Raw genomic sequence first — 27,857 nt, 5'->3', positions numbered from 1 at the left:
AAGCAACTAAAGAACGAAAGCAGGGATTTATTGAAAACGAAAGTACACTTCACAGTGTGGGAGCCGGCGTGAGTAGTGGCTCAGAATCTTCTCCGGTCCAAATACCCCCTAGAGGCTTCCCATTGGCCACTTCATTTCATGAAGTGGTGGCTTGCAATTGGTCTGAGTGGTTGCCAAAAGCAAGCAATCAGAGGCTAAGGTGAAGTTACAAAGTTGCAAACGAACTCTCAGCCAGCAATCAGTGTGATTGGTTGCAGACAGCCAATTTCCCATCTGCCACGCACAGAAGGTGGGGGTTTGCAAAGTAGCCTCTGGTCCTTTTGTTACTTAGGCATGGAAAGTTAGGGTTTTCCTTTAAATCTGGCTCTAGGAAGTTGGAGTGAAACAGCCTTAGGTTCCCTGCCTCCAGACCTTATTCTCCTGCCTCAAAAGGAGAGGGAAAAACTGGTTAAAAACCCCACCTTTCATCTTCAGAGTTGCTTAAGTCACAAGTTCAGCCAGAGAATGTTTGCTTGGAACTGACACTGGAGTGTTCAACTAGACAGACTTAATAACCCACACTGTGGGATGGGTAAAAGAAGCTGCTCAGGTTGTCTTTAAAGGATTTGCTGTGTAGTGCTTCTCGCATTTTAATGTGCGTGTCACCTGGAGATCTCATTAAAATGAAAATTATGATTCAGTTAGTCTGGGATGGGGCCAGAGATTCTGCATTTCTAACAAGCTCCTTAGGAATGCTGCTGATTCTAGGACCACATTTACCACATTTTGACAAAAAAGGCACTATAGAGAAGGGAGATTCAATAGAGCACACTTGGCAAAAATAGACAAAAATATTAGGATAAAATATCAATTTTTATAGATCAAAAAATGACTGAATATTGGCAATTAAAAAAACTAACTTTGTACCCCATTGAATATTCATTCAGTAAAATGGGGAACAATATTACATATTAAATAATTTCTGCATATCCTGACAAATATTTTTACCCTAGTCAAATGAGAATGTATACATGAAGCACTGTATGGAAGTAGTAGTGACCTGTGTTGGTAGGCATCAATCAGTCTTTGCTAAAAGAATGTGTGTGTGCACTTTGCTAAAGAGCGGGGCTGAAATCACAAGCAGTCAGTTCTAACATGATATAATTTTATTATTTTTACAAATGTTAAAGTCTCCAGAACTGTTTGTCGGTAAAAACTTACTGCCACCTGGTGGATCTGAGTTAAGACAAAGGGAAATAGATATCTTTTTTAAGCTCTCCTAAATACTATTATTATTTCCTTTGTTCTTTTAACTTTAAAAAGAAAACAAATATGTATTTACTTTTTAAAAGACTACATTTGGGGGAATTTCTGCATTTGGTTTCAATTGGAGGGGAAAATAATGTGTATGAATGTTATTTTGATAAATATGGTTATATGCATTAGATGTTATATGCATTATAGGCATTAGAGTTACATTGTAACTTTAGAAGATGGCTCTTCCTTTCATTTCCACGGCTGTTTTTATCCTGAATAGTAACTTATCCATCCATTTCTGGAAGGTTCAGGAATTGGATAAATAAAACTAGATAATTACCTGACGTGTGTGTAATGCTGTAATAAAGACCACTGTGTGTGACCTCTCTGAACTTTCCTCCATCTAGTCCCAAGATGTATCTCAGAAGAATTTTCCTAATCCTTCCCAGAATTAGATCAATTGATTTCACCTGGTGAAATAAATTCTCATTACCTTACTCAAATGTGTATTTAACTTTCCTTCCACTTCATGATTCTCTGTAGCCTCTAAGATCCCTAAACCCCCACCAATAGCAAGAAAGAGCCTTTTCTTGACTCAATGTTCAACTGCCTCAATTCTCACCAATTTATTTTTGTAATCTAGGCATTTAAACCTAGTCTAGATTCTCTTACAAATATCAGTGAACATCCATAATGAGAATTATGGATCATGAATACAAATAAAGTAGAAAAAAATCTGTTACTGAACTATTATATGCTGGATTTACCAACCTTTCCTCTAAAAGTGATGTTCATTATTATGCCAAGACGAAACATCCTATAGGCCTTCCGCAGTGTACTAATGTATATTTTCTCATGATGAATTCTTCTGTGATTACTGTTAAAATATAAGTCATCCTACAATATATTTTTCTCACCTCTGCTCAGGATTTAGAAACTTACATGGTGTAGTGTTCTAATGATTCTATACTTTAACTATTAATGAGAATACTTAGTAATTTTCTAACTTAATAGTAACTACTCAGAACAATAATAATGAATAGAGATGTTTTTTATGTACTTTTCAGAATCTATTAATTGCATTATGCTATTAAGTGGTTAATGTTTTAATAGGTAAGGGATTCCAAAGAAAAAGCATTATGGCCATAAATTTAAAACTTTTTACTTAAGTCTCTAGATTTTAAAATGTGTTGACTTAAATAAAATTTCATGGATTTCTTACATTGCTTTAATTTGTAGTTCTCTTTGGAAGTGAGTAAGCAAGAAAGGTCTTGTAACATTTGTGTTTTTGTCCAACATGAGTTAGAAAAAGGATAAACCACAGAAAAATACCAAAGGCTTAACACAAATTCTGTTTTTTTGTTTTGTTTTGTTTTGTTTTGAGATGGAGTTACGCTCTTGTTGCCCAGGCTAGAGTGCAATGACGTGATATCGGCTCACCACAACCTCTGCCTCCCGGGTTCAAGCGATTCTTCTGCCTCGGTCTCCCAAGTAGCTGGGATCATAGGCATGTGCCAAGACACCCAGCTAATTTTTGTATTTTTAGTAGAGACGGGGGTTTCTCCATGTTGGTCAGGCTGGTCTTGAACTCCCGACCTCAGGTGATCTGCCCACTTTGGCCTCCCAAAGTGCTGGGATTACAGGCGTGAGTCACGACGCCTGGCCGCCAAATACTATTTTTTTCAGAGGCAATGAATATTCTGAAATGCCTGGAAATTTTTAAAATGACATATATGCCATAATTCTAATATAAAAATGAAAATAAAATAAATATATTTATGACTTTTCTGATCCCTAATATAAAAGCAGTCATAAGTAAAACATTCAGTACACATATACTAAAAGCTATTTATTGAATATTTCTCTCTATTTGGTATCATTATCACTGTTGGAGCTATCACTGTCATCATGAATAGAAGTGTTTCTAATTGAAGATACCATCATATCTACAATGTCTTTTCTGGGGTTTTCTTCCAAATCAGTCTGTATTGCTCCAACTTCTGCTAGCTTCCATTCAAGTTCTGTAATAAATAACCCATCATTCAGTTAAAAATCTTGAAAAAATGAATAATTTTTCATCTATATGAAACAAGAGTTGACTCTTAGTAATATTACCATGGAAATGATGATATATTTATTTATAGTTTTTTTTTCTTTTTTGAGACAGAGTCTCCCTCTGTCACCCAGGCTAGAGTGCAGTGGCACAATCTTGGCTCACTGCAACCTCCACCTCCCAGGTTCAAGTGATTCTCATTCCTCAGCCTCCTGAGTAGCTGCAATTACAGGTGCACGCCACCACACCCAGCTAAGTTTTGTTATTTTTTTAAGTAGAGTCAGGGTTTCACCATGTTGGCCAGGCTGGTCTCGAACTCCTGACCTCAAGTGATCCCCCTACCTTGGCCTCCCAAAGTGCTGGGATTACAGGCGTGAGCCACCACGCCCAGCCTGATGATATCTTTAGAACCGGGTGACAGTAAAAGTGCTACAGTATCAAAACACACATTGGATACAGCAAAGTTATACTGAAAGGGAGAAATTATGGTTAAACTGGGTCTTAGTCTGTTTTGTGATAACAGAATACCTGTGACTTGAGTAATTTATAAAGAACAGAGATTTATTTCTTATACTTCTGGAGGCTGGGAAGTACATGGTTGAGGGGCCTGCATCAGGTGAGGGCCTTCTTGCTGAAGTTATCCCATGGCAGAATTCAAGTGAGTTAGAGAAGGTGAGTGAGAGAGAGCAAGAGAGGGCTGAACTCACTTTTAAAACAAACCCATTCTCATGACAACAACTCCATTTCTGCAATAATGACATTAATCCATTCATGAGGGCAGAGACCTCATGACCTAATCACCTCTTAAGGTCCCACTTCTCAACACTGTTTTACTGGGGATTACTAATTTTGGGGGACACATTCAAATCATACCATTCCACCCCAGCCCCCAAAATTCATGTCCTCTCACATGCAAAAGACATACATTCTATCCCAGTAGCCCCCAAAGTCTCAACTTGTTCCAACATCAACTCAAAGGTCCAGAGTCTCATCTAAATCAGATATAGGTAAGACTCAAGACACAATTTATACTGAGGCACATTTCCCTCCAGCTGTGAGCCTATAAAATTAAACAAGTTGGCCGAGCGTGGTGGCTCACACCTGTAATCGCAGCACTTCGAAAGGCTGAGGAGGGCGGATCACCTGAGGTAAGGAGTTCAAGACCAGCCTGGCCAACATTGTGAAACTCCATCTCTACTAAAAATACAAAAAAAAAAAAAAAATTAGCTGGCCGTGGTGGCAGGCACCTGTAATCCCAGCTACTCAGGAGGCTGAGGCAGGAGAATCGCTTGAACCCAGGAGGCAGAGGTTGTAGTGGGCCGAGATCGAGATCGCGCCATTGCACTCCAGTTGGGCAACAGTGCAAGACTCCGTCTCAAAAAAAAAAAAAAAAAAGAATGAAGTCAAATTTTAATAAATGGTGTTGAAACAATTGCATTTTCTTACAGAAAAAAAGTAGATACATTCCTGATATGGTTTGGCTGTGTCCTCATCCTAATCTCACCTTGAACTGTAGTTCTTATAACCCCCATGTGTTGTGGGTGGGAGGTAATTGAATTATGGGGGTTGTTACCTCCATGCTGTTCTCTTGATACTGAGTGAGTTCTCACAAGATCTGATGGTTTTATAAGGGGCTTTTTCCCCACTTCACTTAGCTCTCATTCTTCTCCTTCCTGCTGCCATGTGAAGAAGAACACGTTTGCTTCCCATTCTGCCATGATTGTAAGTTTGCTGAAGCCTCCCCAGCCATGCTGAACTGTGAGTCAATTAAACCTCTTTCCTTTATAAATTACCCAGTCTCAGGTATGTCTTTATTAGCAGCGTGAAAATAGACTAATACAATACCTTACATCAAATCATACACAAAAGCCCAATGTTATTCAAGACCTAAGCTCAAAAATAAAACTTTAAAACTCTTAGAAGAAAGTATAGGAGAATATATTTTTCACCTTGGGAATACAGAAAGCTTTTCAAAAGAAAGCACGAAACGTGCAAAGTAAAGAAAAAGATTAATAATTTTCACTATGCCAAATCATAACTTTTATCTGACAATTGAAATGATAAGCCATAACTGGTGAGAATATATTAGTAATACTATAAAAATAGTATCCAGAACTTTACATACACATTCATGCACACATACCCACTCTTATAAATCAATGAAACAACATATGCACACACACGCACTCTTATAAATCAATGAAAAAACACAAATGACAAAATGGACAAAGTATATAAACAGGAGAGGAAATCAGAATGACCAATGCATATGAAAAAATCCATAACCTCACTTGTAATCAGGGAAATCCACATTTAAACAATGAAATGATACCACTTCATATCCATCAGAGTGACCAAAAAACCAATAGTCTAAAATTAACAAGAACTGGTGAAGATGTGGGTATATCTTCAAACACCGATGGAAGGATAAATTGATACTTTCATTTACAGAGCAATCTATCAACTATCAAGTGAAGTTGAAAATGTGTATACCTTATGATCCCACAATTCTCCATATATCCTTGAGAAAATTTTTATAGGTGGGCACAACAATGGTCACAGCAGAATTGTTCATAATGGGAAAATTGGAAACAACTCACATTTCACACAGTAGGGGAATGATAAATTGAGGAATAGCTGATTATAGAATGCTAGACAGGAGATAAAGTTATTGAATCAGACATATATGAAATAAGAGATTCTGAATACTATGGTTGAGATTTTTAAAAAAGCAAGTTGCAGAATGATACTACAATATAATGCCCTTTATTAAATACTTTCAATTTTGCAATTAATTATTCCTTCTATTTCTATAGATATACTTAAGTTAAAGCATAACAAGAAGACCAGATAGTTCTTTTTAAAATTAAAAATAGAATTACCATATCATCTAGCAATTCCATTTCTGTGTATATTCCCAGAAGAATTAAAAACGGAGATGAGCATATTATTTGTACACACATGTTCATAACAGCATTATTCACAGTACCCAAAAGGTGAAAACAACCTAGGTGTCCATTAACAGATGAAGGGATACACAAGATATACTTAAAAAGGAAAAAAATTCTGATAACATGCTACCACATGGATGAAACTTGAGGACATTATGCTAAGTGGAATAAGTCAGTCACAAAGGACAAATACTATATGATTCCACTTATATGAGGCATCTAGAGCTGTCAAATTCATAGAGACAGAATCTAAAAAGGTGATTGCCTGGGCTGAAGCAAATGGAGACTGAGGAGTTTTTAACGAGTACAGAGTTTGTTATGTAAGATGAAAAAACTTCTGGCGATGGATGATGGTGATGGAATGTGAATGTGCTTAATTCCACTGAACTGTATGCTTAAAAATAGTTAAGATGGTAAATGTTATGTTATGCATATTCTACTACAATGTTTAAAATATACCAATAAATTTCGTTGATATCTGTCTCAAAAAAAAAAGTGGGGGGGACGAGATACACACTAAATTCGTGATAGTTTTTGCCCCTAAGGAAGCAGGGAGGGGAACAGGACTAAGTATGGAAATACAGGTAACTTCAACTTTATCTGCAATGTGTTTTTAAAAGATAAGCAAACAGGCCAGGCTTGGTGGCTCATGCTTGTAATCCCAGCACTTTGGGAGTCAAATGCAGGAGGATCACTTAAGCCTAGGAGTTTGAGACCAGCCTGGGCAATATAGTGAGACCCCATCTCTACTATAAAATTTTTCTTAAAAAATAGTTAGGTGTGATGGCAGGCACCTGTAGTCCCAGCTACTCAGGAGGCTAAAGTGGGAGGATTACTTGAGCCTGAGAAGTCAAGGCTGCAAGTGAGCCATAACTGTGCCACTGCACTCCACCCTGGGTGACAGAGTGAGATGCTATCTCAAAAAAATAGCTGAAGCAAGCATAAATAAATGTTCACATTTGTTACTTTTGGTAATTACTATGGTCTTGAATGTTTGTGTCTCCCCAAAATTCGTATGTTGAAATCCTAATGCCCAAGGTGATGGTATTAAGAGGTGGGGACTTTGGGAGTGGTTAGACCATGAGGGCAGAGAACTCATCAATGAAAGAGTGAACAGAGAGGCCAAAAGGAGCTTGTTTGCCCCTTCCACCACGTAAGGTCAATGAAGAGGTCACCATCTATGAAGAACAGGCCCTCACAAAACACCAAATCTGCTGGCGCCTTGATCTGGGACTTCCCAGCCTCCAGAACTGTGAGACATTAATATAAAGTTTCTTGTTTATAAGCCACCCAGTTTACAGTATTTTTTTTTTAATTTATTTATTTTTATTGATCATTCTTGGGTGTTTCTCACAGAGGGGGATTTGGCAGGGTCATAGGACAATAGTGGAGGGAGGGTCAGCAGATAAACAAGTGAACAAAGGTCTCTGGTTTTCCTATGCAGAGGACCCTGCGGCCTTCCGTAGTGTTTGTGTCCCTGGGTACTTGAGATTAGGGAGCGGTGATGACTCTTAACGAGCATGCTGCCTTCAAGCATCTGTTTAACAAAGCACATCTTGCACCACCCTTAATCCATTTAACCCTGAGTGGACACAGCACATGTTTCAGAGAGCACAGAGTTGGGGGTAAGGTCACCGATCAACAGGATCACAAGGCAGAAGAATTTTTCCTAGTACAGAACAAAATGAAAAGTCTCCCGTGTCTACCTCCCTCTACACAGACATGGCAACCATCCGATCTCTCAATCCCTTCCCCGCATTTCCCCCACTTCTATTCCACAAAACCGCCATTGTCATCATGGCCCATTCCCAATGAGCTGCTGGGTACACCTCCCAGACGGGGCGGTGGCCGGGCAGAGGGGCTCCTCACTTCCCAGTAGGGGCGGCCGGGCAGAGGCGCCCCTCACCTCCCGGACGGGGCGGCCGGCCGGGCGGGGGGCTGACCCCCCCACCTCCCTCCCAGACTGGGCGGCGGGCCAGGCGGGGGGCTGACACCCCCACCTCCCTCCCGGATGGGGCGGCTGGCCGGGCGGGGGGCTGACCCCCCCACCTCCTTCCCGGACGGGGCGGCTGGCCGGGCAGAGGGGCTCCTCACTTCCCAGTAGGGGCAGCCGGGCAGAGGCGCCCCTCACCTCCCGGACGGGGCGGCTGGCCGGACAGGGGGCTGACCCCCCCGCCTCCCTCCCGGATGGGGCGGCTGGCCGGGCAGAGGGGCTCCTCACTTCCCAGTAGGGGCGGCCGGGCAGAGGCGCCCCTCACCTCCCGGACGGGGCGGCTGGCCGGGTGGGGGGCTGACCCCCCCACCTCCCTCCCGGTCGTGGCGGCTGGCCTGGCGGGGGGCTGACCCCCCCACCTCCCTCCCGGATGGGGCGACTGGCTGGGCGGGGGGCCGACCCCCCCACCTCCCTCCCAGATGGGGCGGCTGGCCAGGCGGGGGGCTGACCCCCCCACCTCCCTCCCAGACGGGGTGGCTGGCCGGGCGGGGGGCTGACCCCCCCCACCTCCTTCCCAGACGGGGCGGCTGGCTGGGCAGAGGGGCTCCTCACTTCCCAGTAGGGTCGGCCAGGCAGAGGTGCCCCTCACCTCCCAGACGGGGTGGCTGGCCAGGCGGGGGGCTGACCCCCCCACCTCCCTCCCAGACGGGGCGGCTGGCCAGGTGGGGGGCTGACCCCCCCCACCTCCCTCCCGGACGGGGTGGCTGGCTGGGTGGGGGGCTGACCCCCCCACCTCCCTCCCGGACGGGGCGGCTGGCCTGGTGGGGGCTGACCCCCACCTCCCTCCTGGATGGGGTGGCTGCCGGGCAGAGACGCTCCTCACTTCCCAGACGGGGTGGCTGCCGGGCGGAGGGGCTCCTCACTTCTCATATGGGGTGGTTGCCAGGCGGAGGGTCTCCTCACTTCTCAGACGGGGCGGCTGGGCAGAGACGCTCCTCACCTCCCAGACGGGGTCGTGGCCGGGTAGAGGCGCTCCTCACTTCCCAGACGGGGCGGCGGGGCAGAGGCGCTCCCCACATCTCAGACGATGGGCGCCTGGGCAGAGACGCTCCTCACTTCCCAGATGGGACGGTGGCCGGGAAGAGGCGCTCCTCACTTCCTAGATGGGATGGCGGCCGGGCAGAGACGCTCCTCACTTTCCAGACTGGGTAGCCAGGCAGAGGGGCTCCTCACGTCCCAGATGATGGGCGGCCAGGCAGAGACGCTCCTCACTTCCCAGATGGGGTGGCGGCCGGGCAGAGGCTGCAATCTCGGCACTTTGGGAGGCCAAGGCAGGCGGCATGCTTCGCCGGGTGGTCAGAGCTATTCGCCCATAGTCCATAGCCCAGAGCCGGGGCTGCTTGGCTCTCCGTCCCCGGGGGCCGGGGCCAGGCTGGAGGCGTGCGAGCCTCTCATCGCCGCCTCCCCAGTTTACAGTATTTTTATTATAGCATCCCAAACAGAGAAGACAATAATGATTTCATGAATGCTTACTATATTATTATATGTATTCTTTTATGTACTCTTATGTTGTTAATTTTTTTAATTAAAAAGAAAAGGTCCAAGCTACAAAAAACAAGGTGGTGAAACAAGGAAAGGCCTTAGAAGATTAAAAGAAAAATGGGAAAATTCTGAAACAAAGTATCAGAGGTCTCGGTAAGGGCAAAAACAACTTTGGGGGACTGACAGAGTCAAAGAATACCTATTGAAAACAACCAGCCAGGGGCAGAGGCTCACGTCTGTAATCCCATCACTTTTGGAGGCTGAGGCAGGCGGATCTCCTGAGATCAGGAGTTCAAGACCAGCCTGGCCAACAGGGCGAACCCCCATCTCTACTAAAAATTACAAAGATTAGCCAGGTGTGGTGGCGGCCACCTGTAATCCCAGCTACTCGGGAGGCTGAGGCAGGGAGAATTGCTTGAACCAGGGAGGCAGAGGTTGCAGTGAGTCAAGGTCATGCCACTGCACTGTAGCCTGAGTGACAGAGCAAGGTTCTGTCTCAAAAAAAAAAAAACAAAAATAACAAAAAAAAAAACCGAAAACAGCCACTCATGATGACTTTAACACAATGGTGAGAGAAAATGATTTTTAGTTTTGTAAAATCGAGTTAAAGCAGTGCCAAAAAATGAATATATCAAAGAAATGACCTTAGGAAGTAAAAACAATTAAAGAAGATAAAAATAGAAAGTCTTGTGTTGTGTGCTAAGAAAAATAAAGTAATAGGAGGCATGGTCCGTGCACCTTTTAGGAAGATAAAATTCAAAGGGAATTGATTCATCAACAAAATTAGATATCATGCTAATAAGTGAAAAGAAAGATGCATTGAGAATATACGCTACAGAAATTCAGTAGAGAAGAAAAGGATTACGAATTGGTCCAATATTACATAATGCAGTAAATAAAAATTGAACAGACTTATGAAGGAATAAACTTTGGATTTGGATAATAGAGAAAGGTAGAATACATTAGGTACAAGCAGAGAATGTGTAAAAAAAGTGTGATGGCACAAATGAGTAATGTATATTTGTGGGTTGTGGCTGAAGACCAGCCTAACAGGAACAGAAACTAGCAAGCACTGAGAAATATAGTTGGAGAGGTGGGTGGAGATTCTAAAGGAGAAGATTCTAAATTTTTAATTTACTTGAGACAGGGAACTATTAAGGATTTTAAGCAAGGGGGTGTTATTAGAGTATTACTATAGGAAAATTAATCTGGAGGCATATAAAAAGAGACTAGAAGCAAGGAAAAAACCTTGGTACTAAGGAAGTAAGCTTTCAGGATGCTTGTTAGTTTGCAGATGTTTTCACCTATCATTTTTATAAACAAAATTTGTAACATTACCTTCCAGCTTGAGATTTATCCCTCCACATTCTATAATTCCAATGAATTTGGCTTCTATCTGACCATTTTTATAAACAAAAATTGTTGGTAAACAATTGTCATGGTAGTGTTGAATACAGCTATTCACGATGGCTTTAACAAATTTAGTTTCTGGAAACTTTCTTGCTAGAAGACTAAGATGCTGGTTAACCAACAAACACATTGGGATGCTAAAAAGAGAAACAGTACACACAATCTTTAATAAATGGGCTACTCATCTCAGTCTAATGAAATAAGTAAAATATCGCCATGGCAAAAATATATCTTAGATTAATATAAAAGCACATTATTATCATCCTCTATTGTTACCTTTAGCAATGAAGAACTGTATGTAGAGTCCTCTGGTTTTTATTGCAAGCACCATTATAACCGGGGAATGAAGCTAGCTACCATGGCAAGCTGATGCTTAACTTAGGGAAACTACATCCAACTGAGCATCAGTTTGGTTCAAGCAGGTACCCAGTTTGTAGAAAAAAAAAACAAAACAGGACACTTCTAGGAAATCCTTTGCAGTTCTGAGTTGAAACAAAAGGATCCCAACCCTTGCTGCCATCATGAGCTTCTTTCCATGTAATGAGTTTACCATATCCAGAACTGTCTTTCCTGACTCCAACAAACTTCTTCCAGTCTTTGGAATCCCACTCCATGCCACATCCTGGTGGCCCATTATCCAGAACTATTCCTTACCAGAAATTTAATATTGATTGGAAGTGTGACCACAACCTCAGCTCTTCCTGCTTTATCACTTAATTCTCATCACACTCCTTGATCGATTAGTCCCTTTTCTCCCAGTTTATCCAACTTTCAAGTGAATCCCTTCACCTCTACTTTATTCCACATTCCTTCCACCTCCCTTGGGATCTTTGTTGGTTATTCTGCTTCCCTCTTTTCCTGTTTTCTCATCTTTCCTTCTCCAAAGACTCTTTCTCCATTTTACATAAACATATTCAATTTGAGCCGGGTGCAGTGGCTCAAGCCTATAATCCCGGCACTTTGGGAGGCCAAGGTAGACAGATCATTTGAGGTCAGGAGTTCGAGACCAGCCTGGCCAACACGGTGAAACCCTGTCTCTACTAAAAAATGCAAGGTTTTAGGGGCCAAGGGAAAACTTTGCCCTCCAAAGGAAGGTTCACTGAAAGATCAACTAACAAAAGGCAAATTAATTGGAGAAAAGGCGCACAAGTTTATTAACATGTACACGAGAGAGGAAACACAAAGTGATTACCCAAACCCTCCAATGGGGGACAGAAGCTTATATGCCATCTTGAGGCTACAGAAAGAATGGAGGCTCTGGCATGGCCAAAAACATGTTATTGGGGTAAATCAGGTTACAGTGACAAGACAGGCTATGGGAGGCAGAGAAGAGGAGGCCTGGATAGCAAAAGTGGTGTTGTTATGTAGATGAAACCTTACAGGTAGCAGCCCTCAAAGAGAATAGATGGTAAATGTTTCTTTTAGACCTTTCAAGGCATCAGATTCTCAGTTAACTTTGGTCCTAAATCAGACAAGGGAAGGCCCTCAGAGAAGGCCTGACTGCATGAATGCAGATTTTCTCTACAGTTGCAAATCCCCTCCACAAAAGACAGCTTTACAGGGTTACTTCAGTTTTGCTCGCTCTCTGAACACCCATCTCAAAATATGTCAAGAAAGTATATCTTAGGGTAAAATGTTTTGATTTCCTTCAAGGTGAAATGAGTCCACTAATATCTAATTCAGAGAAATTTTATAATTTTCATTAGAAATTTTGTCAGAATGAAAGCTCAGTCAGTGGTACAACAGATATTTGTGGGGTGGGTCAGTAGTGTGAATGGCAGAAGGCAGGTAGGTATTGGTGGTGGCAGTGAAAAGTATAGAATTAAAAGAATATTGCATAACAGATTGTGATGCAGGGAGAAAGGGTTGCCCGAAGACAGTTCTGACAGCAAGTAGTAGGGGAACAAATTTGGTGTTGGGGCTTAGGGCCAGAATTTTAACCCCAGAAGAGCTGTAAAATATGAGGCAGACCTCTAACATCACAAAACAAGTTAAGAGACTATTTATGGTATTCAAGCTTCAAAATATACACTTGGGTATAAGAATAATATAAAAGCCCCAAATTAGAATTGGGGTACAGGCATAGATTAAATAGAATTGGGGTATAGGGTAAGATTAAATAAAACCAGAAACAAGACTGACTTAAAGCTAAATCATTGGGCTTACTGGCCCAGGTTGAGTTAGATCCCTCTAAGGCACCTTAAGGAGGCTAAGCCTTCATTCCGATAAAAAGTGGGTCTAATCCTATCAATTTAATGGCAAAGAGCCATTGAAATTATAGAATTTAGGAGCCTAATCAAAAAACAAACACCACCCTTTTATAAAATTGATAGAAAGTAGCTAAAAATGAAACCACCTTTGTAAAAATTTTAACAGTGAGAGAATTATGACAGTGAAAGAGATTTGATCTAACCAACTCCCATCTTCCCTTTAACCTCCAAACTGCCCCGAATCATTCCTGGACTTGGCCAAGCTAACTCTGGGAGAATTTCAGTTTACAGTTTAAATGATAATAGCTTTTCCCCAAAACTAAAACCACCTTTGTAAAGCTAAGGGAAGACTAGGTTAGGAGGATGAGAGGAGCCTGAACTCTGCTATGATACACACTTAAACAATTACCAGCCATTATTCTGGAAGTCACAAGATTTGCAACTTCCTCAATTACTCCTGCAGGTAACAACACTATTGTAGAACCTAAGATTGGTCTTTTTTATATATCTTTTAAGGTTTTTGCATTTCTGATGACTGATGCCTCTACCTGGACCCACCAAGCAGTCCTGTGGCCCCATACAGAAGCAGACTTAGCACACATGAGGACTGTGTTAGTCCGTTCTCATGCTGCTAATAAAGACATACCCAAGGCTGGGTAATTATAAAGGAAAGAGGTTTAACTGACTCACAGTTCAGTATGGCTGGGGAGGCCTCAAGAAACTTACAATCATGGCAGAAGGGGAAGCAAACACATTCTTCTTCACATGTGGCAGCAATGAGAAGTGCTGAGCAAAAGGGGAAAAGCCCCTTATAAAACCGTCAGATCTCATGAGAACTCACTCATTATCACAAGAACAGCATGAGGGTAACTGCTCCCATGATTAAATTACCTCCCGCCATGTCCCTCCCACGACAAATGGGGGTTATGGGAAATACAGTTCGAGATGAGAGTTAGTGAGGACACAGCCAAACCATATCAAGGATCATTTTCTACATCCCTATGATTGCATTCCCAACCAATCAGCAGTACCCATTCTGTGGTCCTTGAAAAACCTCAGCCTCCAAATTTTGGGGGAGGCTGATTTGAGTAATAATAAAACTCTAGTTTCCTGTTCAACTGGCTCTGCATGAATTAAACTCTTTATTGCAATTCCGCTGTCTTGATAAATTGACTCTATGTGGGCAGCAGGCAAAATGAACCCATTGTGTGGTTACAAAAACATAAATTAACAGCTGTCCTTCAACTTTACAATATTAAAAAGCTGTAAGGAAATCCATTTTTCTGTTTTTTTTTTTTTTTTTTTTTTTGAGATGGAGTCCTGCTCTGTTGCCCAGGCTAGAGTACAGTGATGTGATCTCAGCTCACTGCAGAGCTGCCTCCCAGGTTCAAGCGATTCTCCTGCCTCAGCCTCCCAAGTAACTGGGATTATAGGGACACACCACCATGCCCGGCTAATTTTTTTGTACTTTTAGTAGAGACAGGGTTTTGCCATGTTGGCCAGGCTGGTCTCAAACTTCCGACCTCAGGTGATCCACCCGCCTTGGCCTCCCAAAATGCTGGGATTACAGGCATGAGCCACCGAGCCTGGCCAGTAAATCCACTGTTAAAAACTAAAGTTTTCTAAAGAATATTTGTAACACAATTATTTTCTGTTATATTTTATAAATTTAGATTATTACAGATTAATTTTCAAAATATATGTTTTATACCAACACAGGAATGTATTTTCCTTTTTCTTTTTTTTTCTTTTTTTTTTTTTTTATTTGGAGTCTTGCTCTGTCACCCAGGCTGGAGTGCAATGATCTTGGCTCACTGCAACCTCCGCCTCCTGGGTTCAAGCCATTCCCCTGCTTTAGCCTCCCACATTGCTGGGACTACAGGCATGCGCCACCAAGCCTGGCTAATTTTTTTTTTGTATTTTTAGTAGAGATGGGGTTTCACCATGCTGGCCAGGCTGGTCTTGAACTCCTGACCTCAAGTGATCCGCCTGCCTCGGCCTCCCAAAGTGCTGGGATTACAGGCAATGAGCCACCACACCCAGCCCCAGGAATGTATTTTCTTAATGTCCAGAAAACTAACATGTAACTACTTTAGAGTGGCCCAGAAAAACCTTCTGAGAAGGTCACAAATACTTAAAGTATTATGAAACCACATCCTTCTTTTTGAGTCTATCAAAGTATACAACAATTTGAAGCAGACTAAATCACATTCAACCTCTTTATGAATTTTTAAAAAATTATTTCTAAAAACTAGTAATTTATCTGGAAGTAACCATTAAGCTAGATAATTTTACTTAGAAGCCATATCTACTCTGCTAACCACACAGGATCAGAAAAAACATTCAGTAAACCACTTCAGTATATAATATTTACCACAAACAGATCCTTGTTTTATAAATGTCCGTGTTTCTCATCCTTATTTGTGAGATCTACAAGCAGCATTTACAAACTGGTTAACCAAATAAATAGTATAGGTAATATGGAAGTGTGATTTCAGGAAATAACTTTTCTCTGAAGAATGCAAGTCGTTTTAAATGTTTACCCCCACGGAGTCATTAAAATGAGACAGCAGGCCAGGCACAGTGGTTCACGCCTGTAATCTCAATACTCTGGGAGGCTGAGGCAGGAGGATCACTTGAAGCCAGGAGTTCAAGACCGGTCTGGGCGACATAGCAATACCCCATTTCTACAAAAAAATTTTAAAACCTGGCCAGATGTGGTGGTGCAGACCTGTAGTCCAAGCTACTTGGAGGACTGAGACAGGAGGATCATTGCTTGAGCCCAAGCATTCAACGCTGCATTGAGCTACAATTGTCACTGTACTCCAGCTTGGGAAACACAGTGAGACCCTGTATCAAAAATAAAAAGAGAGAATCACAACCTACTCCCTCCTTGACCTATGTATTCATCTCTTGAAACTGCTTGCTATTGCTTGCAAGTAGCTATAAATCAACCCAATAATACTTCAGACACTGTAACTTTTATAGCTTAACAATATATTGCCAGTCACTAATCAATGTTATTTCCTTAAGCCAAAGAGAATTCCTGACAAACAACTTTGTATCAGTCCACTCCCTGTCCTCCTTTTATGTCTTCACAAACCTGCTCATAACAAAGGCTAAAGGGAGATCATATCCAAAGGTACTTGGGTTTAGTCTTCTGGGCAGCTATCCTCACTATGGCTCAAGTAAACTCTTTAAATTATATTTTGTGCCTCAGCCTCTTCCTTTTAGGTCAACACATTCTTTTAAGGACTTTAAAACTACTTAAAAATTAATCTACCAAGAGTTTTAGTTATAATAAAATAACTTTTATGGGGCATTTTCTTTTATGGGGCATGTTGTCCTGTCAAAATTTGACTCAGGAACTGCAAAGTATAGCCATATAGGCTATACAGGGTTATATACAGGGCTATAATTTGCATAAATTGCTCTGTATATAATTTCCCTGAGGACCTAAAGATAAAAACATTTATTATTCAGAGATTGAGATAAGGACAGTGAAGGTTGCTGTCATGGCCTCTGTTCCTAGAATGGTTTATAGCCCTGAGGCAGAGGGGTAGGGACCTAAAGCTAGAAGGACTGAACGAGAGAAACATTCAAAAGTCTACTTTCCCCATTTACTAGGCAAGACTGGTGAGGCCTAGGGACAGTGGGTTATACTTAGTACAACCAGGTATTTTTAAATTAACTGTCTTGGAGGAATGGGGGAGTGCAGGGGTGCAGGGAAATTGTTCTATTAGAAGACACTTCAGAGAGCTGATATATCTAAATGTGCTGCATAATTCTTGATTGACTCCTTGTCCAAAACATATGTATTCATAAAAGATATTTTTAAGTCAGTCGGGAAAATCTGAGTAAGGACGACGTATTAGATGGTATTAGGAATTACTATTAATTTTGTTAGGTGAGAAAATGGTATTGTGGTTATGTAGAAGAACATTCTTGAAGGGATTCATAGTATACCACACCAAAATAAGCCACTCTGGCATAAGGATTATTTTGAGCTAAAGACAACTGAAAAGAAACAGACACAAGAAAAATATTCTCCACCCAGTAACATCCTCACTCCTGTCTCTACCAGGAAGGGCAGGACACTCTTAATCACTGGATAAAGCTCTAGATTCTTATCATTCCAGTGAGGCACCAGAGGAATCTATATAACAAACCTTGCTAAAACAACCTTTAATTTTGATTAAATTAAACACTCTAAATATCGACCATATAGATTCAACAAGTTGAATACATAGTTTCACCCATGTATTTACCATCCCACAGTTTGTCACTCCTAGAAGCTCAAAGACCCTTTCTGTTGTCTTATCAATTCTCTACAAATTTGCTGTTCTTTTGTTAAGAATCTATATAAGCCCAAGTTCTAACCACCCCTTTGAGTTACTTATCACTGAGCTCTCCTATGTGTATATGTAATGCACTTGTTAATAGACTTCTGTTTGTTTTTCTCTTGTTAACCTGTCTTTTGTCAGTCCAACTTGCAGGGCCCCAGCCAATAAACCTAAAATGGGTAGAGGAAATATAATTTTTTTTTCTTTCCAACACCTTTATGTTTTGAAGGTGCATGCTGAAGTACACAGGAATAAATCATCATGCTATGTTCAGTTTACTTTCAGTTCACTTTCTACAAATGCAAATATACACACACACAGAAACAATTATATAAATATGGCAGAAGGTTACTTGTTGAATCTGTATGGTCGATATTTAGAGTGTTCATTTTCTCATTCCTTCTACTTCTCTGTTTTTGAGATATTCTATAATAAAAAGTTTTTAACAAAACTACCAAAGAGTGCTTATTTTTCTAAAAAGTGTGACAAGTTCCTGAAATTAGAAATGAAAAGATCTTAAAATACCTAATTTAATCCCTGAAGCCAATGACTATCAAAAACTCTATGGATGTATATGTGTGCAATATATAGTTGCTTTTTCTTGAGTACTGTTATATACTTTGTAAAACCTTAAAACCAAAAATATGACTTTTAAAATAGTAGTATATTAACATTTTGAAATATTATGGTAATTACCTTGATCTGTATAGATGAATTATAACCCACACATCTTCTTCTGCATTTGTGACTTCATTCACATATTGATTTCCAGAAATTTCTCTTAATTCTCCAAATTTTTGTTTTTTCTTAAGAGCTTTCCATTCCTGTAACCGCTTCTTTCTAATTAAAACATGAAATTAAATTACATAAGAATACTGTCATATTCTTAAGGTCATTCTCATATGTAATAACAATTTAGGGCAATGAATATAATGCCTATCCATATCAAACACTTTAAATGATGGGATAACCATGAATGATCTTATAAAACCAATTTCTCTTTTTATATGCAAACTTGTGTTATCATGGTTATTGGAAAGTGTAAGAAGTTTGCTATTGACTTTTAAATTTGTTTGTATTTAAGACTAGGTTTAAATCATAGCTATAGAGAGTTTATCTAGATGTTGTGCCAACAAATTCTCATGTACAAGTTGAATACTTCATTAAGGAGAATAATGATATCCAACATTTACCAAGTGCTTGCTATGTTACCAGGCACTATTTTAAATACATAACATTAATGAACTTAATCCTTGTAAAAATGTTACAAAGCCAGTACTATTATTATCCCCATTTAAATGTTAGTAACAATCATGCTAAGATGATCTTCACTTCGAAGACTTTGTGGATATTTGTAATTACTTGTTATAAATATAGATTTATTATAGATAGAGAGGTAGTAGAGGAGAGTGATTATGAGCTTGGATTCTAAGCTCAGACTACACTGGGTTTAAATGCCAGTTCCAGTACTTGTTAATAGCATAAACTTGGGCAAGTTGTTTAATCTCTCTACACTTCAGTTTCCCTAACTGTACATGGGAATAATACTAATAGCTACTCACAAGGGATTACTGGGAAAAAAATGAAATAATACATGTAAATTTCTTAGCAGGGTGCCTGACACACTGTGAGCATTCAATAAATGTTGCTACCTATTTATCTATCCGTAGAGAACCTTGAAACTGTTTTAAAAACCAACTCTCTCAACATTTACATAATTTGACAATTTCGCTGTTGAACGCCTGGATTCATGAAGCAAATCTAAATGGTTTCTGACTGTCTGCAAGTTTATTAACATTTAATGATTCTATACCTCTAAGTTTGCTGGAAGTATTTACTCCCTTTCTTTCTCTGTGTATTAACCATATTTTCTTATTTTATGTATTCTTGATGCTCTGGCATCTGACACATTGCTGATTCTGTAGAGTCTGCCCCTCCCAGGGCTAGTGAACTCCATGAAATAGCAAACACTGTTCAAACGCAAACCAATCTAGGGCCCATACCCTCAATCACTTCATTTATCAGACTGAGCCATGATCCCCTGCCCTAATCATTCCAGGGCCAGGTACCAAACAACTAGAGATAGCCTCTACAGCCCAGAGCCCACCAAAATTATTGAAACTAGCCAATCCTAACTCTGCTTACCCTGCCTTGCCATGCGTTTCCCACAGAAACCATAATGAAAGCCTTATGTCCATGCTTTCCCCTTGCTCCTTCTGACTTCTGATCAATTCAGGTGCTTCACTGCATGGCCCCTGTGTGGCATGATGTGGCATGCAACCCTCCCTTGGAAACTGTGAGTAACCAACTATCCTTTCAATAGCAACCATATCCTGACACACTTGAATAAAAACAAAACCCTGGGTATATTTTAAAACATTTTTAGCTGGGCGCAGTGGCTCACGCCTGTAATCCCAGCACTTTGGGAGGCCGAGGCGGGCAGATCACGAGGGCAGGAGATCGAGACCATCCTGGCTAGCATGGTGAAACCCCGTCTCTACTAAAAATACAAAAAATTAGCCGGGCATGGTGGCGGGCGCCTGTGGTCCCAGCTACTCGGGAGGCTGAGGCAGGAGAATGGCGTGAACCCAGGAGGCAGAGCTTGCAGTGCACCGAGATCGCGCCACTGCACTCCAGCCTGGGCGACAGAGTGAGACTCCATCTCAAAAAACAAAAAAAAACAAAAAAACATTTTGACCTTATTTCCCATGCTAGAAACATTTCAAGTAAAATCTCTTACTTTACATAACCACTAATCCAAGCAAAATCAAACCTAGAGGAGAATGCCAAGGATAGTAACCCAAGGCTGGGGACCTCTCATAGTTTTCAAATTGAAGTCCTTCAATTTTTCCTCCACTGGCCCAGATATTTGGAACCTAGAGTTACTCCACAGTTCTTATGGGAGCCCTACTTTGTTTGCACCGAGTATCTAACTTCCCGCAATTTGATCTTACTGGCTTAATATCATTCAGAAATTTCAAAATATTCTTGTTCCAATGATGACACCATGCTCTAATGGTGCAACTATCAACAACTTCCCTTCCTCCTCCCCTCTTCCACTTCTTCCTCCTTCTCATTTTTCTCTGTTATTTCAGTGGAATTGGGCAGGGGAGAACAGTAAATACATGGTCTGGTTTTGCCATTAGAAGTTCAAACAGTGTTCAATGGCCTGCATTTTTCACCTAACAAGCCTATCAGTTTGGATTCAGTTGCATAAACAGAAGGCCCACTAGCTATTTTAAGCAGAAAAGAGCTTAATATGGGGGAATTAAATGCTTTATCAACCCAATAAAAAGAAGGAGCAGGCTCTAGACTGGGATACCAGGAATGACTCCCAGAACAACATGCAAAACTGGTATGCCAAGGCTTCCTCTACCACAATCCAGAAACTACGGAATCTGGAACTACCACACCATTGTTGGCTTTACTATCAAACTATTCTGAGAATCAGAAAGCCAGTGTAACAACTTTTGTCTCTAGAAACCTATCTCCTTAGTAACAATCTGAGGATGAGAAACTGTTGCCAAAATAATGGCTCCATTGGATACTATGCTCCACACCTGGATGAGGGGATCAATCATATCCCAAACCTCAGCATCATGCAATATACCAGTGTAACAAGCCTGCATGTGCATCCCCTGAATCTACAATAAAAGTTGAAATTATAAAACAAAAAAAGAATAATGGCTCCAAAACCATGATGCAAATTCTAGATTAGTACCAACTAAATGGATGCTTTGTGTGTTTCTTCTTCTTTTTTTTTTTTGTTTGGGATGGAGTCTGTCTCTGTCGCTCAGGCTGGAGTGCAGTGGGTGATCTCGGCTCACTGCAAGCTCCGCCTCCCGGGTTCACGCCATTCTCCTGCCTCAGCCTCCCAGGTAGCTGGGACCACAGGCGCCCGCCATCACAACAGGCTAATTTTTCTATTTTTAGTAGAGACAGGGTTTCACCGTGTTAGCCAGGATGGTCTCGATCTCCTGACCTTGTGATCTGCCCACCTCGGCCTCCCAAAGTGCTGGGATTACAGGCATGAGCCACCGCGCCCGGCCGTGTGTTTCTACTTCTTTCCGCACTTAATTCTGAATTCACATCCCCAGTGAAATGTCTAAATCATATTCTTTACCTTTATTGCAATAAAGTCTGAGAAATATCCTTTTAGTTTTTTAGCTTCCATGGTACTGGAATACACCAAGAGAAAGGGGAATATATGTCAAAAAGGCCAATTTAGTATTATATGCCACAAACAATATACTGCAGATTTGTTTATTGCTGTGTATAAATTTTTTTCATCTTTTTAGCTAGAAGAGCTTCTGAGCTGACTCCCTTGTTATTTTACAGCTAATTATCTACACAATAACATTTGTCTCTCCTTTTTTGAATATTACATCTTTTTTTAAAAGAAATCTTGTCCTAAGGCACTGGCTAGGACCTATTGTATGGTGTTTAATAACAGAGATGAGGCCTGGCGTCATGGCTTAAGCCTGTAATCCCAGCACTTTGGGAGGCCAAGGCGGGCAGATCACTTGAGGTCAGGAGTTCGAGACCAGCCTGGCCAACGTGGTGAAATGCTGTCTCTACCAAAAAATACAAAAATTAGCCGGGCGTGGTAGCATGTGCCTGTAGTCCCAGCTACTCTGGAGATGAGGTAGGATAATCACTTGAGCCCAGGAGACAGAGGCTGCAGTGACCTGAGACTGGGCCACTGCACTCCAGCTGGGTCAACAGAGCAAGACTCTGTCCTCCTCCCCCCAACAAAAAAAAACAGACATGATAGTGAACAATTCTTCTTTTTCTCATAATAGTAACTTTTAATGTTTGTTAAAATTTTTATCAAGTAAAAAAAAGTTGCATTACTTTAGCTTATCACTAGTTTTTGTTTGTTTTTTGTTTGTTTTTTTTTTTTTGAGACAGAGTCTCACTCTGTCACCAGGCTGGAGTGCAGTGGCATGGTCTCGGCTCACTGCAACCTCTGCCTCCCAGGTTCAAGCGATTCTCCTGCCTCAGCCTCCCATTTATCACTAGTTTTTAAAAAATATTTTCTTGCTGTTTTGTTTTTAATTTAAATGAGGAATTTGCTTTAAATCAGCACTAGCAAGATAAGTACAGAATTTCTTAAGAACAAGTAATATTTTTAAACATTCAGGTACAGAAATGAAAATAATGCCATAATTTGGTGGCAACTAAATTTGTGATTTTGATGTGGAATACACAAATAAAAGAATTTCTATTTATGGTATCGCTCTTTAATCTCTGTGGTAGAGACAGGTAGGGTGATCATCATTGTAGCTTTCTCTTCTGGGGAAGCTACATTTACCTGAAAGACTACATTTGCCAGCTTGCCTTGCAGTTGGATTAGGGTCATGAGACTAGATTACAACCCATGCCACATGAGTGAAAGTGATATATACATTTCAATGACTCACCCCTAAAATGTCCCACGTGACCTTTCACACTTTCTGATTCACACAACTGGAAGTAAAGGTTTCTGAGATTATGTAGCCCCTAATGAAACAGCCCAGGTTCATAGTCATTGCCTGGAGGAGAGCTACTCAGGAGAACTATAGGATAAGCATCAAAGAATTGTGCAACCATCACCACTACCTAATTCAAAAACATTTTCATCACTCCACAATAAACCCATATCTATTTGTAGTTACTCCCTATCCCCTATCCTAGGCCCTGGTAACCAATAATTGTGTTCTGTCTCTATGACTTTTTGTACTGGTTTCTTTCCCCTAGCATGTTTTCATCCATGTTGTAGAACATATTGGTACTTCATTTCATTTGAATTATGGCTGAATAGTATTCCACTGTATAGACTGATGACATTTAGATTGTTTCCATTTTGAGGTTATTGTGAATAATGTTGCTATGGCCATTCCTATACATGTTTTGAATTTTCTTGGGTATATACCTAGAAGTGGAATTGCTGGGTCATATGCTAACTTTATATTTAACCTTTTGAGGATCCACCAGACTGTTTTTCAAAGTGGCTGTACCATTTACATTCCCAGTGGCAATTCAAAGGGTTCCAATCCTCACCAACTTATTTATTATAACCACCTTAGTGTGTTTGAAGTAGTCTCCCAATGTGGGGTCTTCCCTAACTCCAATAGTTAGTGTCAGAATTGAAATGAATTGTAGAACACCCAGTTGGTGTCCAGAAAGTTGGAGAATTGGTTGTGGGGGACCCTGCCCCAACATTTCATGTCAGAAGTGGTATGAGTAAAACACACCAGAGGAACTAAAAAGTACAGTAACTAAAATTAAAAAAATACATTGGAGAGTTCCAAAAGCAGATTTGAGGAAGCAGAAGAATCAGCAACCTTGAAAATAGGACAACTGCAATGATCAAATCTGAGAAAAAAAAAAGAATGAAAAAAAATAAACAGGGCCTAAAGGGTCTGTGGGATGATATAAAGCAGACCAACACACATGTTGTGTGAATCTCAACAGAAAAGAGACAGAAAAGAAGCATAAAGAATATTTTAAGAAATAATGGCTGAAAACTTCCCAAATTTGATGAAATACATGAATCTATAAACTCAAGTGTCCAACAAACTCCAAGTATGATAAAAGTATGATAAACTCAAAGACACCCACATGGGGATACATCATAAACTACTGAAAGTCAAGAAGAGACAATGAGAATCTTGAAAGCAGAGAGAAGCAAGTCATCACATACAAGGGATCTTCAATAAGACTATCAGCCAGTTTCTCAGCAGAAATTTTGGAAGCCAAAAAGGCAGTGAGTTGATATTTTTTAAATGCTGAGAGAAAACAACTGTCAAAAGCAAGAATTCGATATTTGGCAAAACTATGCTTCAAGAATGAGGGCAAATTAATGCATTCCTAGATTTAAAAAATAAAAATAAAAACAAAAAAACACCAAGGGACCTAGACCTGCCTAAAAAATATGTGAAAGGAGTCCTTCAGGCTGAAACGAAAGAGCACCAGATAGTATCCAAAGCCACATGAAGAAACGAGGAACATGGTGAAGTTAACTACATAGGGAAATAAAATAGCCAGTATTACCATTTGGCTTTTACCTAGGAAAATGTAAAAGCCATTATTGGAATTGGTTTCTTTTTTTTTTCTTTTTGAGACAGTCTTGCTTTGTTGCCTAGGCTGGAGTGCCGTGGCGCGATCTTAGCTTACTGCAACCTCTGCCTCCCAGGTTCAAGCAATTCTCACACCTAGCCTCCTGAGTAGCTGGGATTACAGGGGTGTGCCACCATGCCCAGCTAAATTTTTTGTATTTTTATTAGAGATGGGGTTTCACCATTGTTGGCCAGGCTGGTCTCAAACTCCTGAACTCAGGCAATTTGCCCAACTCTGCCTCCCAAAGCACTGGGATTACAGGCGTAAGCCATCATGCCTGGCCTAGAGTTGGTTTCTAACTTCTCTTTTTTTCCTGTATGATATAAAAGGTAAATACATAAAGCAATAATAATAATCTATGTTAATGGATGCACAATATATAACAATGTAGTCTGTGACACTAACAAATAAGGAGAAGGATGGAGATGTGTTTACATGTTATTGACTCTAAGTTGGTATTATTCAAAGTAGGCCACTGTAAGACGTTAATTTTTATCCTTAAGATAATCACTATGAAAAAACTAAAAGATACACAGAAAATGAAAGAAGAAGGAAATAAAAATGGTACACTAGAAAAATCAGCTAACTGTGAAAAGAAAGCAGTAATGGAAGACTTAAAAAACAAAAATTATGTAAGAAATACAGAAAACACCTAAGTAGCAGAAGCAACTCCTTTCTTAACAGTACTTACTTTAAATGTAAGTGAATTTTAAATTAATGTGATTAATCTCCAACTAAAGGCAAAGACTGGCAAAACAAATTTTAAAAAAAGCATGTTCCAGATTTCTCAGTCCTTTTTTTTTTTTGAGACGGAGTCTTGCTCTGTCACCCAGGCTGGAGTGCAGTGGCACAATCTCGGCTCACTGCAACCTCCGCCTCCCAGATTCAAGCAATTCTCCTGCCTCAGCCTCCCGAGTAGGTGGGATTACAGGTACAGGCCACTACACCCAACTAATTTTTGTATTTTAGTAGAAACAGGGTTTCACCATGTTGGCCAGGCTGGTTCGAACTCCTGACTCAGGTGATCTGCCTGCCTTGGTCTCCCAAAGTGCTGGGATTACAGGCATGGGCCACTGTGCCTGGCCTTCTCAGGCCTCTTTTATAAGAGCATTAATCCCGTTAATAAAGGGGTAGCCCTCATGACCTAATTACCTCCCTAAGGCTCCACCTCTTAATGCCATCACCTTGGGAGGGGATTAGGTTTCAACATATGAATTTGGGGGGGACACAAACATTCAGACCACAGCACCATCATTTAGCGGTTTTTATGGAGGTTTCATTAGATAGGCATGATTGACTAAATCATTGGCCACTGGTGATTAACTCAATCTCTAGCCCCTCTCCAGAGAGCAGGGAATAGTGTTAAAAGTTCTAACCTTCTAATCACATGGTTGGTTCCTCTGGCAACCAGCCCTCATCCTAAAGCTACTAGGATCCCCTCCACCAAGGATCATCTCATAAGCATACCAAAGGTACTTTTATCACCCAGCAAATTCCAAGTATGTTTGTGTCAGGAACTGGGGACGAAGATCAGATATATATTTCTTATTATCACAGTTCCAGAATATCTTTTATTCCTGTTTATAACTTCTATTTCTTTATTGCTATTCTCTTTTTGATCATACATTATATTCCTATCTTTTTAGCTCTTTAAGCATCCATAAGATAGTTGTCTTAAAGTCTTTGTCTAGTAAGTCTGACTTCTGGGCTTCCTCAAGTACATTTTCTGTCAGTATATTTTGTTCCTTTGAATGGACTATACTTTCTTGTTTGTGTATGCCTTGTGAATTTTGTTGAAAACTAGATATTTGAATCCTATAATGTGGTAACTTTGGAAATAAGTTCTCCTCCTTTGCTGGGGTTTTGTTTTTGTTTTTGTTTTAATTGCTGTAGGCTGTCTTTGTGCTGGCGATCATTCTGAGGTATAAGCTTTAAGGTCTTCTCAGGTATTTTTTGAGCCTGCATCTTCCCCGGAGTAAATGCACTGGCTTTCTATATTTTCCCAAAAGCACAGTTTGTTTTGAATCTTTAAAAAAGGTTATAGCTCTTTTAAATTCTCTGATAGCTGCCTGAGCCAGTGGGAGTTCACACAATGGCAGTGAACCTCTGTCCCTGTACATCCATGTTCAGAAGGAGCAATCTGTAATAAGAACACAGAACCCCAATATTTGGAGGAAAAGGTCCTTATTGTCCACCCTGGCTCCAGCAAGCTGTGTCAGAAATACAGGTTGTCAGCTGCCTGTCATGGAGCTAGGGGTTGAGCATGAACAGCTGCTACTGAACTGAGGGCTGAAATCAACTGATACTGCCATTTACCAGCCAAGTTTTCACTTGGAAACTACAAGCATTCAATATTCTCCAGAGTACTAAAACAGTCACTTCAGACAGTTCCTGCTAGTACAATCTTTGATTAGGTAGAGATGTATTTTTGGAGCTTCCTATTCTGCTATTTTCCCTGATGTGTCATCAGTGGGTTTTTTTTGTTTTTTTTTTAACGAGTTCTTCAATTAGGGTTTATTTGAAGTTTTCTTATAATTAAAGTTATGCATTACTGAAAATGATACCACAGAGGTGATATGTCCTTCTCAGTACAACATACCAGGGGTTACTTGATCACCTCCCAGCATATTTTACTGGTGATATTAACCTTGATCATTTGCCTAAGATAGTATCTGCCTATAAACTTACTATTTCCTCCTTTATAATTACTAAATATTTGGGGAAGAATTCTTTGAAATTATGCAATATCCTGTTTGTGTTTAAACTTTCAACCAATCATTTTAGCATCCATCACTGGATCTTACCCATAGGAAATTACCACTGTTCTGATGGTGATTTTTCTATTTCTCTAATTTCATTTACACTTATTAATTAAAACTCTTCTGTAAGGGAGAGAGATTACTTCTTCCAAATTTGTTCATGTATTAAGTTATTTATTTATATCACTATGGACTTTTATAAATTTATTTCATTATTTGCTTTACAATCCTATCATATAATTATTGATTTTGTTGTTCAAGTTGTTCTAACTTTGGCCCTTGGAAGATCTGTCCATTTGACTCCTGGGACTTTTTTTTT

At 40.5% G+C, this 27,857-nt stretch overlaps 1 protein-coding gene across 1 annotated transcript in view; it reads right to left on the bottom strand.

Moving 5' to 3' along the window:
• Positions 1–3,064: 3,064 nt before the first annotated feature.
• PDCL2 (phosducin like 2) overlaps positions 3,065–27,857 on the bottom strand; it is a 37,864-nt gene continuing 13,071 nt past the window's right edge. The window contains exons 4-6 of the mRNA XM_003806475.6: positions 18,375–18,518; positions 11,054–11,262; positions 3,065–3,257 (exon numbers count right to left, since the gene is read on the bottom strand). Of these exons, the coding sequence (XP_003806523.1) occupies positions 3,103–3,257; positions 11,054–11,262; positions 18,375–18,518 (508 nt within the window). The 3' untranslated portion in view covers positions 3,065–3,102. The remainder of the gene's footprint in view (positions 3,258–11,053; positions 11,263–18,374; positions 18,519–27,857) is intronic.

This window comes from Pan paniscus, chromosome 3 (assembly GCF_029289425.2).
Source record: "Pan paniscus chromosome 3, NHGRI_mPanPan1-v2.0_pri, whole genome shotgun sequence".
NCBI classification, from domain to species: domain Eukaryota; kingdom Metazoa; phylum Chordata; class Mammalia; order Primates; family Hominidae; genus Pan; species Pan paniscus.
Note: the sequence above shows the minus strand (reverse complement) of the source record. Positions and strands in the feature narration are given on the sequence as shown.